Genomic DNA, 13,034 nt, shown 5'->3' with positions numbered 1-13,034 from the left:
AAAGTGATTGGAAGAACAAGCACAGCAGATGGGATGACTATCTCAGGAGGATGAATTAGGGATTGGAAACTTGTCCTCTAGAAGGCAGAAGGAGAGGATTAAAGAAAATGAAGGCTGGGTGCAGTGGCTCATGCCCGTAACCCTAGGACTTTGGAAGGCCAAGGTGGGCAGATCGCTTGAGCCCAGGAGTTCCAGACCAATCTGAGCAATGTGGCAAAACCCCATCTCTACTAAAAATGCAAAAATTAGCTGGGTGTGGTAGCACATGCCTGTAGTCTGCTACTTGAGAGGCTGAGATGGTAGGATAACTTGAGCCCAGGAAGTCAGGCAGCAGTGAGCCATGATTGCACCACTGCACCCCAGCCTGGGCAACAGAGCGAGACCCTATCTCAAAAAAGAAAGAAAGAAATGAAGTATAGAGAAATAAAGGAGAGAAATGTCTCTAAATGAGAGAGGAGAAGAAGGCCTTTGGTTGAAGGGACTCATGGAGGACCAAAGAGGAAAAGTAAGAAAGTACCTATGCACGTACCCAGGCAGACGGTAGAGAAATTGAGGAATTCCTAAGAGAAAATTCTAGAATCTTCCAGATCTGACTCCAGTGGAATAAAAAACACTTGAACTTCAGATTTCTCAAACATGACAGTGAATGCATGAAGACAGTGAAATCGTATTTTATACCCTTAAAGGGAAATCACTTTAAATATATATGTATATATATTTCTTGAGATGGAGTCTTGCTCTGTCACACAGGCTGGAGTGCAGCAGCACAATCTCAGCTCACTGCAGCCTCTCCTCTGCCTCCCAGGTTCAAGTGATTCTCCTGCATCAACCTCCCGAGTAGCTGGGACTATAGGTACCCGCCTCCATGCCTGGCTAATTTATGTATTTTCAGTAGAGACGGGATTTCACCATGTTGGCCAGGCTGGTCTTGAACTCCTGACCTCAGGTGATCCGCCCACCTCAGCCTCCCAAAGTGTTGGGATTACAGGCATGAGCCACTGCACCCGGCTTAAATATGTTTTTAAGCACAATGAGACTGTGATTCCTGTGTTAGAGTGTGATCAATACACTCAGACACACAATTACCATGCTGCCTTGGAAGAAGGACCTAGATGGTCAGAGGAGCAGGCCTGATGGGGCAGCAAGGGGCAGGGCAGGAAGGACGGTCAGATCACGTGGCAAGGGCTGTAGGTTGGATGTGCCCACAACAGCCTGGACAGGCCTTAGCAACAGCCGCTGCTGATGCCGGTGATGCGTGTGAGGACGTAGTGGATGGAAGATTCCAGCTAGACGCATGTAAAGGAACTGCCTGTTCACAGGCACACAGGGAAGGAGAGGTGTCCGTGAAACCCCCTGGCATGGCTGCCTTTAATGGACTCCGCCCCTGCCCTCTGGCAGTACAGGCCACATCTGATTCTTGCCAAGGTTAAAGGTGGGCCTTGGAATCTCCAGGCAGATGGTTTGCAAGTCCCCAAAGTGGGAGCACTGTTACCCAGTGCTGTCATACCGTTCCCTCTACGAGGACTGTCCCTTCTCCAGGCAGCTGGGTGTCCCCTCCCCAGTGCCCCCATTCCATCCACGGTTCATCAGTGACACCTGTACCTGCTGCCGCACCGTCCTGTGCCTGGGGCACCCTGGGGATGAGGCATGGGCAGGTGGGCACCGGTCTACTCTGAATGAACAAACGAGGGCACCTTCGCCTCTAGGCCGCTCTGTCCAAGGTGGCCGCGCGGCCGGGCTTGCGCTCATCATCTGCACTCCTTCCGCAGGACGTCAGGCAGCGCTTCGGAGTGTCCCTGGGGGGCCTGTCCTCGGGCCGGGTCTCCATCCTGAGCCTGGCCGTCGTTAACCTAAAGCTGGCCATAGCCATCGCTCTTCGCTTCTCAGCCACTCGGCGTCAGTTTGGACCCACCCAGGAGGAGGAAATAGCCGTGCTTGAGTATCCAATGCAGGTACAGGGTTTTCAAGCATCCTTTCCTTGTCTTTCTATTTTATGTGCAAATTCACTTCTTTTACATAGTTGCAGTTTGGTTACTGGGAGTTGATCAAAGCTCTTAAGGCAATTAACAGGATGATTAGTTAGCGGGAGTGCAGCACCTCAGGCCACAAGGCTTCCAGTAAATGGTTTTTAATTTAAAAAGAGTATATGTGAAGTAGCCAAAATAAGGACGATGGAAAGAAGCAAGTCTTTTTTTTTTTTTTTCAGATGGAGTCTTGCTCTGTCACCAAGGCTGGAATGCGGTGGGCATGATCTTGGCTCACTGCAACCTCCACCTCCCAGGTTCAAGTGATTCTCGTGTCTCAGCCTCCCGAGTAGCTGGAATTATGGCATGCACCACCATGCCCGGCTAATTTTTGTATTTTTAGTAGAGATGGGGTTTCGCCATTTTGGCCAGGCTGGTCTTGAACTCCTGACCTCAGGTGATGCACCTGCTTCGGCCTCCCAAAGTGCTGGGATTCCGGGTGTGAGTCACCGCACCCGGCCAGAAGGAAGCAAGTATGGGGCGGCTCTGGGAGGTGGATGTGTGCACAGCTGCACGTTCAGGTGAGGCCGCCACAGCTTGGCAGGCAGTGGCCTTGCATGCCCTGTACATGCTCTTTGACATTTTCATCCCATCCCTAAGAAATGATGCCTGGCAGGTGATTTGGAAGAAGCAGCAGCTGAGCGTACAGCCCTGTTCACTGCGATGGCATTTAGAACGGTGGCGTGGGCACAGAGCGTGGGCCCTACACGTCCTCAGAGACGGGGCAGCTGTGGACGTGCACACACGCAGCCCAGTCAGCAGCGTGGAAAAGCACAGATGTTGTTTCACGGAAGGGGGATGAATTTTCGCAGTGAACTTTCCTGTGGTGCTTGCAGGGCATGAGCCCTGTGCCATGGGTTTGGTCTTCACAGCTAAGAGGGTTGGGATTACTCCCATTTTACCGGTGGGGGAACTGAGGATCAAATAGGAAATCCAGTTAAAGTGCACAGGCTAACTCAGGCCCAGGTCCCGGACCAAGCTGTGCATGAACAAAGGTAGATTTGGGTGAAACTTCGAGGAAATTGTAACAGAATTGCAGTTGTTTTTTTCCACATGCTTTGACCAGAGCTATGAGCCTGTTTAGTAAGTGTTCTTGTTCATGCCTGTGTGGCACCCATCCCCTCCCGTGTATGGTCACAGCACTCTGGGTGCCAAGGGCAACTCGGCAGTCAAGAGAGCGCACTGGGGCCACCATGCTTGACCTCACCACCAAGGCCCACCCCCAACTGGCTTTGTGCCCTCAGGCAAGGTCTTTAGCTTTGCTATGCTCTCATTTTATCATTTGTAAATTAGAACTGATGATAAAACTTCTTCCTAGGATCAGTGTGAGGATTAAAAAAGTTAGGGCATGGAAGCAGCTGGTGCCATGGCAGCTCAGCACTCTTGACACGTTAGACCATGGTGGTGATGGCGGTTTCCTCAGGATCCTCTCAGGCTTGTCCTGCCATGTACCCAGCCACCCACCCACCGTGAGTCATTCATCTGTTCATCCATGCATCCACCCACCTATCCATGCATCCACCCACCTGTCCACACATCCACCCACCCATCCATCTACCCATCCACGGATTCATCCATCCACCCACCCATGCACCTACCTACCCACCACCCACCATACATGCATCCATCCATCCACCCAGCCACCCACCCATCCAACAATAGGTGGACCCTATGCTGTTTCAGACAAAGTGAAAAAGACGTGCACTCTGCCTTTCGAGGGGCTGCCAGCTCTGTGTGGGCCTCAGCTTTCCCATCTGTCCCAGGGTGACAGCCTCGTCCTCACAGGCTCATGAGGCACGTGCTGTCAGCCAGTCAGTCCGTGTGCCGGGGAGTTGGCCCCTAGCAGCGCGGCCTTCTGAGTTCACAGATGGACTGGCACTTTGTTCTGTAGTGACTTTGATGGGACAGCTGTGAATAGTGGCCGTTTAGGGAATTGCGTTTGGGGTTGTCCGTCAGGGGCCATGGGTGAAAGCCGAACTGGCTGAGTTGAAAGCGTGTCAGGATGAAGGTTTTCTGATGTGCCGGGAAGACACGTGGAGACCTTCAGCTCTAGTGGGTGCACGGCCCTGATGGCCTCTCCCTGCACTGGCTTTCACGGTCCCTAGGATGGGCTGCCCTTCCTGGGAACTGTGGTGTGTTCACACAGGTGTCTTGTCTGTTCTAGCAATGCCGCTTGCTTCCGTATCTGGCAGCTGCCTACGCCTTAGACCACTTCTCCAAGTCGCTCTTCCTGGACCTGGTGGAGCTCCAGCGAGGACATGCCTCGGGCGACTGCAGCGCCAGACAGGTGAGGTGGTGTCTGCTTCCTCAGCAGCATCGTTTGAATCTCACACGGTTGGAGCAGCACAGATTCAGCCTTCATTTCAAAGCAAAATCAGTCGTTTGATTTGCAAGGACAGAGCCTAGGACGCATTCCTCCAGTTGTTCCCACCCACTCGGAGCTCTTGGCCTCTGCTGCAATTGAACGGGCTGGGCACGCGTCCACACTCCTGCCTCTCAAGGATGTGCTGACACGACTCTTGGTTCCAGTCTGTGAGTTCAGCTGTTGGGCTTCTTTTGAGAACCTGACGGTTTTGCAAAATCCACATTACCCGCCCCTCAGTGGCTTTCATGGTTCTGAGCCTTTTGTAAACAGCTGCACAAAGGTCTGAATCCCACTGACTGGATTTGAGTTGACAGTCAGAGGATTTGTGCCAGAAACAAGCGTGCAAATCCCGAGATCAGCCTCGGCATAAAGAGACGTCGAGAACGGATTTCTTTGTAGATGGTTATGAACTGATTTTCCGTTGTCCCTCCTGCTGCCTCCTGAGCAAGAGGGAAATGTGAATCGAAAGAAATAACCATGTTTGGAAGCAGAGGAGAAATACTGCAGCTTGCAGTTACGTACAACATCAGAAAAATCCTGCATCTAATTAGCATATCTTGAAGTATTACTGGTGTCCGCATTCACGGCAGGTGATGGCGAAGGGATGACCTGCAGGATTGGTGGCAGAGCAAATCCCAGGCTCGGGAGGCCTGAGGAGGGAGCGCTTCTGACCTCTGAAGGGTTAAGCCTATATTTTCCTGGGAGCGTGAGTCAGTGGAGCTCTCGCCAGCTCTGACACTCTCCTGTGAATAATGTTGTAAAGGGTGACCAGGCTCATTGTTTCTGAAACTCAGCGGTTTAACCCAGGCAGAGGAGGGCCTCGCCTCAGCCCCTTATGTGAAGTTGAAAACACTCATAAAATGGGTCATTGGACTTAACGTTTGTGTGTGTGTGTGTGTGTGTGTGTGTGTGTGTTTGTGTGTGTCTTCCTCTTGTTTTTCTTTTTTAATTTATTTCTTTTTTAAAAGTAAAAATTCTTCTTTTAGCTTGAATCAGTCTCTAAAGTTTTTTGTTTGTTTTTTTTGTTTGTTTTTGAGACGGAGTCTCGCTCTGTTGCCCAGGCTGGAGTGCAGTGGTGCGATCTTGGCTCACTGCAATTTCCGCCTCCTGGGTTCGAGCGATTCTCTTGCCTCAGCCTTCCAGAGTAGCTGGGACTACAGATGCCCGCCAGCACACCTGGCTAATTTTTTGTATTTTTCAGTAGAAACAGGGTGTCGCCAGTGTTGCCCAGGCTGTTCTCAAACTCCTGGGCTCAAGTGATCTGCCTACCTCGGCCTCCCAAAGTGCTGGGATTACAGGCGTGAGCCACCGTGCCTGGCCCAGTCTCTTAAGTTTTCATCATTAGATATCAAGTAGAAGCAAAGGAGTCTTCTTCTTCTTCTTCTTTTTTTTCCCTTAAAAGAAAAGGCTGCATTACCTGCTGGTCCCAGGCAGTCTCCCATCCAAGTACTAACCAGGCCCAACCCTGCTTAGCTTCCAAGATCAGGCTCATTCAGGGTAGTGTGGCCATGGACAGCAAAGGAGTCTCAATGAAACATGTTAGGCCCGAGGGAGGCACAGTGAGCACCCACGCAGAGCAGACCGTCAGTTACCAAGGCACTTGCAGCCCTTCTGGAATGCACTGGTCCCGGCCCTTCCCTGTCCTGGGAGGGAGCACTGTCTGCGGTGCTGGGTCTGATTCTCTGGCCTTTCTTCATGGTTTCACTGCAAACAATTGCAACCTTCCATGGCGTGTCATTCACTCTGACATTTGTGACCTTTATATAAACTGGGCCATGACATTCTTCTGCAGTTTGCTTCTGGGAGCCATGTCAGGGCCCTGAAAGCTATTTGCTGTGTGGAGCGGTGTTTTCATTGTTGTGAAGTGGTATGAGCATACCACAGTGCACCCATACTTGGATAAAGACCCTTTTTTATTTCTAATTACAATTAGGTTTCCTCTTCTGTCATTTTCAGGATGTCTTGTATTAGACTAGAGGTGATAGGGTGGTTTGATGTTATTGCTGACATCTGACTTTTTGGTGTCAAAAGTCTCCTTTCACCTGTTCTTGTTGGATTCCCTCACCCAAAGGCAGAGCTTGGACGTGAGATCCACGCTCTGGCATCAGCCGGCAAGCCCCTGGCCTCGTGGACCGCCCAGCAAGGAATTCAGGAATGCCGGGAGGCGTGTGGAGGACACGGCTATCTAGCCAGTAGGTTTTGGAGAAGCGCATGGTGGTTTCCTGTCCTTAACCCTGCTGTTTGACTCTAGACCAGGGGTCGGCAGACTGTGGCCTGAAGACCAAATCCAGCCTGCCACCTGTTTTTGCAAATAAAGTTTTATTGGAACACAGCCAGCCACCCCCGTTCATTTGCACATTTCCTGCAGCTGTTTTCACACTGCAAGGGCAGAGTTGAGTAATCCCAGCTGTGACAGAGACCATGTGGCTTGCAGAGCTGAAAATATTTACTCTCTGGTCCATTGCAGAACAAGTTTGCCAACCCCTGCCCTAGATAGATCCCACTGCTTTCAGATGCCTGATGCTTTGGCCAAAATACAGGCAGAGAGCAGCTGATCTGCTCATTTGAATTTTAACTGTTTGGTTAACAGCTTGGTAGTAAACTAGCACCATGTTTTATTTGGATAGAAAATTCTTACACTTAGAAAAAGAGTCAGTTATATCAGCATTGACGATAACCGAGGCAGCTGTTGTGTGGTTAAGAACAGGGGCCACCAGCTTGCCTGGGATTGAGTCCTGGCTCCGTCCAACAGCCTGGTAACTGTGGGCAGGTTGCTTAACCTCACTGTGCTCAGTTTTCTTATTTTTACAGTGGGGGTTGATAATAGTGTACCCACAACATAGGTTCTTGCCAGAATTAAGTGAATTAACACGTATGAAGTGTAAGCTTGGTATCTGGCTTGTAGTGCGTGCCCACTGACTTTTTTATTTGCTAATGCTGTTATTATTAGAATTATCATCAGCATTATTTACAGCTTATCTGCAAAACTTCCTGTGTGCTAATCTTAAATAATTAACTGGCAAAAACTGGTTGCTCAAAGAAGACCATGTACACACTCAAAACAGCCACAGCATCCGCAAAACTCTCTTGCCCTCCAGGAGCGCTTTAGGCCCTTGCCAAGTTTGTGAGAGTTTTGGCGATGCTTTGTCTAGAACTACACACACGCTTTCAGCAATCATCCGCCCACCACTGCAGTTCTAACTCGCACCTGTTCCAGCATGGGCCAGCAGCAACGTGGCCTCTCACTCCCACCACACTCTGCCTTTGTCGCTTCCTGCCATGTGGGTAGCCATGGCTGTACATAAGTTGCTCATTTGCATGCTTTGCCCTCTGCGCAATGCCCTTAGTAGTTTTTATTTGTCGTTGTAACTCATCGGGATTCTATAAATAGTTGAATAACGAAATTGAATCTTGCAGTACTACAGACAACAAAGACAATGGAATCAAGATTCATCATATACATATACATATACATATGCTGGGATTGAGACCAACACAACCGAAGCTCCATCTAGGTTTAGAAAATCAATTGCAAATGTTTCGCTGGGGCCTCTCCCGGCTCTTGTTCAGTGGCCAACCTGTTACATGACAGGAGGCACGTGGCAAGATTTGACAGCAAGTCAGGAGAAAACGATCAGGTGTTCCAGGTGGTCACAAGCCTAATCACAAGCCTGCTGGCAGCGTGGCTGCAGTAGGAGTCCGTTCATGCTCTCAGGACCCATCAGTCATAGTATGTGAGTGTGAGAAGTCAGCTCCACTCCCTTCCTGCTGGGCCCATCCCAGCCTCACGTTCAGAGAACACTTTCCATCAGAGCAAGCAGGCTTGAGTGCGTGAGGGTCTGGAAAGCAAGCCTTATAACCTATGTGAAGGCATCCAGCTAATTGATAGGAAAGACAAAAGAAAAGTTGTCTTGATATTTCCTGTATTAAAAGAAGAGTTCGTTCAGTTACGGAAGGAAGAAGGGCAGCCCGGGGGGCGTCAGCTTGCTGAGATGGTTCCCTCCTGTCAGCGACCCCATACCAGGGGAGGCTCTGCGGGATGACCGTGCAGGGCTTGCTGACAGCAGTGAGGAGGAGCTGGGGTTGGGACTTGAAGCAGGGGTGACAGTTTTTTGTGTCTGGTCAAGCTGGGTTTAGGGCTTTTTTTTTTTTTTGGACAGTCTTGCCCTGTCCCCCAGGCTGGAGTACAGTGGCATGACCGTGGCTCACTTCAGCCTCAGATGCCTGGGCTCTTAGGCAATCCTCCCACCTCAGCCTCCGGGGTAGCTGGGACTACAGGTGCTTGCCACCATGCCCAGCTAATTTTTTTTTTCATTTTTTTGTAGAGATAGGGTCTCACTATGTTACCCAGGCTTGTCTCAAACTCATGGCTTTTTTTTTTTTTTTTTTCTGAGACAGGGTCTTGCTCTGTTGCCCATGCTGGAGTGCAGTTGCACAATCTCAGCTCACTGCAACCTCCGCCTCCCAGGCTCAAGCGATTCTCCTGCCTCGGCCTCCTGACTAGCTGGGACTACAGGCACACACTCACCACACCCGGCTATTTTTGTATTTTTAGTACAGGTGGGTTTTACCATGTTGGCCAGGCTGGTCTTGAACACCTGGCTTCAAGTGATCCACCCGCCTTGGCCCCCCAAAGTGCTGCCATTACAGGTGTGAGCCACTGCGCCCAGCCTCTTAGGGCATTTTAAATTCTCACATAGTGACTGGCTGTTTCACAATTATGCATCTTAAATGATGGTACTATTGTGGCTTTGTTGCAGTGAACCGGTTGGGTGTCCTTAGAGATGACAACGATCCCAACTGCACATACGAAGGTGACAACAACGTCCTGCTGCAGCAGACAAGCAACTATTTGCTGGGCCTCCGGGCACGCCGGGTCCAGGGTGAGGCTCCGCTGCACACTGGTGGGGGCCCTGGAACACAACCCGGTGGGGTGGGTTCTCCTGGCCCCACTGATTCAGCTGTTCTGTGAACGCACCCTAGATGTGCAGAAGGAAAGACATGTTATCAGATAGTGCCGACCGACTCCCCAAGGCATGGGCAAAGGTTGGGATGGGGAGAGTCCTTGAGACCCAGACCCTGGCTCATGGGTCCGTGGCTGTCGGGTCCTCTGGACATTCTCCATGCTTTGGGGTGCCCCCGGCTTGGGGTCCCCAGTGGCTTGGGTTCCCGTCTTCCACCAAAGTCACTGGAATGTGTGTCCTAGATGGAGCTTGCTTCCGCAGTCCGCTGAAGTCAGTGGACTTTCTGAACGCCTATCCCAGCATCCTTGACCAGAAGTTTGAGGTCTCCAGTGTTGCCGACTGCTTGGACTCCGCAGGTAAACATGCAGGTGGAGGGCTCCCGTCATTCCCACCAGGAAACGCACCGTGCCTTGGTGAGGCGGCCCTTGGCAGTTCCAGCTGGGGCAGCAGTGGTGGTGGGAGGCCCTGCATGCAGCTTGTCCTGGGCTGGCTCGTGGAATATCTCTTTGCACCCGATGCCAGGTTAGACACTGACTCCACAGATGAATTGAAGGACGCCCACTCACCACCCTATGCCTTGCCTCTTGCCTTCCCCTCCCGTAGGATAAAGGGCGTGAGGGGCCACCTGGCCTGGTCTTTGTCCACTGAGCAGCCTCTGCCCCCTGCCCTGGTGCCTGGGCTGCTGCTGTCCCTGGGCCCTCCCAGCCACCTCACCTGTCGATCTTCCCCACCCCCAGCCCCTCCTGGCTCCCCAAACAGCAGATGCCCCTTCCCTCCGTGGCGCATCTCACACGCTTCCTTCCCTCGGCCCCTGTAGCACAGGCTCACCTCCCGTGGGTGTGGTGGTCGGGGTGGGGCCTCCTCTCAGGGGCCCACACAGAGCTGGCCATGGACAGCCTCCTGCAGGTGTGTCATGGGAGCTGCTGTAGGCTCCACCTCACCCACGCAGGGTCTGCTCAGAAAGGTGGAAACGAGAGCTGGAAATGGGGCGTCCGGCCGTGCTGGCAGCATGGAAAGCAAAGCAGCTTCCTTGTAGACTGCACTGCATCCTGACAGGGGATCCGTCTCTGGAGAGCAGCTGCTCTCGCGTTCCCTGGTTAATTCTGCACGTGCTTGTTATGCAGTTACTCTGCAGTTCGGGGCCAACGGCCGGCATGACCAAGACCCCGTGCCTGCCCTCGTGGGACTTTGCAGTCTAGACCAGCAGACACAAAAACATCCCAAGGCCTCAGTCTTAGGGCAGCGGGAATTCTGCAAAGCAGTGATCCTGGCTGGTGAGGTGGAGCATGACTGGTGACCGCCTTGCGAGGGTCTTGGCCTTTGAATTGAGGTCTCAGTGAAAGGCAGGGGCAGCCATGGGTATGTCCGATGGATGGGTGTCTCAGGAGGAGGAGGAGGCAACAGGGCCCAGCCCGTGCGGAGCTCATCTCGATGCGAGCGTGCATCGTGTTCCCCTGCTGTGAATGACGGGAGGTGAGCGCCAGAGGCCTGGTGGAATGGGGTATGCTACTTGTTTTGATGATTCATATTTTTAAAAATGTTGAAAAAGGCCACTCTGGTTGCTCTGTGGAAACGGAGGTGAGAGGCAGTTGGGACAGGTGAGAGGGGCTGCCCTGCGCCCCCACATAGAAGCACCCGGCGGAGCTCTGCGTGTCCTACAGGGCACTCCTAAAGAGCACTTGGCTCTGGCTCCCTGGGTGCAGGCAGGGACAGAGCAAGGATTCAAACCCAAGCCTGTGGGACTGCAGAGCTCTGAATCTCTTGTTACTGCTCCTGGATGCTTCCTGCCCAGTGGTCTGGGTGAGATGTGACAGAAAGAGCAGGGCTGGAGCTGCCCCCACCTCCATGCCACCCATGTCCCTGTGAAATGCCTTCCTCCCACCACAGCCCCCATCTGTCAAGCCGCATATCACAGAGAATAGCTCGAACCCGCAGCGACGCCTCCATCTCCCCATCACCTCACTCAGCGGTTTTTAGTGAACGTCTTTGCTTTGCCACCAAAGCACCTATTTGTGCAGAAGAGAAGGGCCGAGAGGGGTCCCAATGCACTGTCCCGGTGGGCCGGGTAGAAACTAACCCCTCCGTGACACCCGAGACTGGAAGAGCAGGCCCACCCTCCGGAGCGAGACATCAGCTCCCGCCAGGCTGCCGCAGGTTGATCCCGGTCCCTCCTCCTGCCGGCCGTGGAACCTACAGCAAGTTCCTCAGCCTTCCTGCCTCGGTTTCCTCATCTGCAGCACAGGGATGGTAATGGTATCCCCTTCATAAGGTTTTCGTACGGTGGACTGAGTTCAGCGCCTAAAGCACTTAGTGCAGCACTTGGCGCCAAATCAGTGCTCAGCTCAGCAGCCACAGAGTTTGGGCAGGAACCGCTCTCAAGGTGCGGCACACTCAGCTGGGCGGATAGAGCAGGGATTTGGAGATGGAGGACGCTCTTGGCTTGGCATTCAGGAGATCAGAATGTGAGGGTCCCCAGGGGTTCTGGGAGGCCCCTGGATCCTCGGGAGGAGGGAGCGCAGGCCGCCGCCACGCAGGGGACAGGCGCACGTGGAAGACGCGTTCCGGCCTTCAGGACCGACGCCGTGGATGTGATAGCAGCCCCCGAGCGTGTGCCCTTGTCCGTCTCCAGCCCTGCGGGCTACTTGTTCACTCGGCAAAGAACACACAGCCATGGCCGAAGCCCGTGTGGAGCCTGGGCCGGGCCAGCTTCCCGGCGCCTTCCGCTGCCAGCACCGTCAGCATCGTATCAGGAAGCGCCCGCGTCACTGCTTGGTTTCCCGTGGGCCCTGCGCTGGGTTATAGCTTCTGACGGTGACTAACCGTGCACACCTCAGCCTGTCTATTTGGGTGCCAGTAGGAAATGGGGACACGTTTTGATGACCTATTTCTGATGTTTGCAAGTCACCTTTTTTTTTTTTTTTTTTGGACGGAGTCTCTCTCTGTCGCCCAGGCTGGAGTGCAGTGGCGCGATCTCGGCTCATTGCAAGCTCCGCCTCCCGGGTTCGCGCCATTCTCCTGCCTCAGCCTCCCGAGTAGCTGGGACTACAGGCGCCCGCCACCACGCCTGGTTAATTTTTTGTACTTTTTAGTAGAGATGGGGTTTCACCCTGTTAGGCAGGATGGTCTCGATCTCCTGACCTTGTGATCCGCCTGCCTCGGCCTCCCAAAGTGCTGGGATTACGGGGGTGAGCCACCGCGCCCGGCCCCAAGTCAGTTTCTAAGCTTCCCAGATGCTGCCACAGGAAGAACTAGAAAATGACCTAATCATTGTAGTAACTTCAACCCAACCAAAACCTTTTTCCTAAAACCATCACTCCCTATATTAATAAAATCAAAACATAGACGGCGCAGCCAGCTTCTCCATGTGCCCATCACCCTCTCCTCTTCCCTCCCCTTCCCCTGAGACTGTGAAAGCAAAAGCAATTTTACAGTCTCTCCATCGTCGGGAGAGACACCAAAGTCATCTGCTTTTCCTGCAACTGCCCTAATGTTTACAAGATGCAACAAAGTGAAAACGTTTTCCAGAGTAACAAAGGCAAATGACTTTCTCTTGTGGAAAGTGGTGTGGGAGCGAGATCACCATTATCCCTCACACCGCAGGGAAGCTTGTGGATTCTGCCAGCCCTGTCGTCTCAAGGGCATTTGGTCACAGATCCCAGGGCCCAGGGCTGACTGCAGCCT

The 13,034-nt window shown here is 52.7% G+C and overlaps 1 protein-coding gene across 1 annotated transcript in view; it reads left to right on the top strand.

Annotated features, from left to right (window-relative positions):
- Window positions 1-13,034, top strand: part of ACOX3 (acyl-CoA oxidase 3, pristanoyl) — a 53,404-nt gene that overhangs the window by 19,069 nt on the left and 21,301 nt on the right. The window contains exons 9-13 of the mRNA XM_012002174.1: window positions 1,770-1,952; window positions 4,189-4,311; window positions 6,461-6,581; window positions 9,150-9,272; window positions 9,596-9,709. Of these exons, the coding sequence (XP_011857564.1) occupies window positions 1,770-1,952; window positions 4,189-4,311; window positions 6,461-6,581; window positions 9,150-9,272; window positions 9,596-9,709 (664 nt within the window). The remainder of the gene's footprint in view (window positions 1-1,769; window positions 1,953-4,188; window positions 4,312-6,460; window positions 6,582-9,149; window positions 9,273-9,595; window positions 9,710-13,034) is intronic.

Source organism: Mandrillus leucophaeus, unplaced genomic scaffold (assembly GCF_000951045.1).
Source record: "Mandrillus leucophaeus isolate KB7577 unplaced genomic scaffold, Mleu.le_1.0 Scaffold68, whole genome shotgun sequence".
NCBI classification, from domain to species: domain Eukaryota; kingdom Metazoa; phylum Chordata; class Mammalia; order Primates; family Cercopithecidae; genus Mandrillus; species Mandrillus leucophaeus.
Note: the sequence above shows the minus strand (reverse complement) of the source record. Positions and strands in the feature narration are given on the sequence as shown.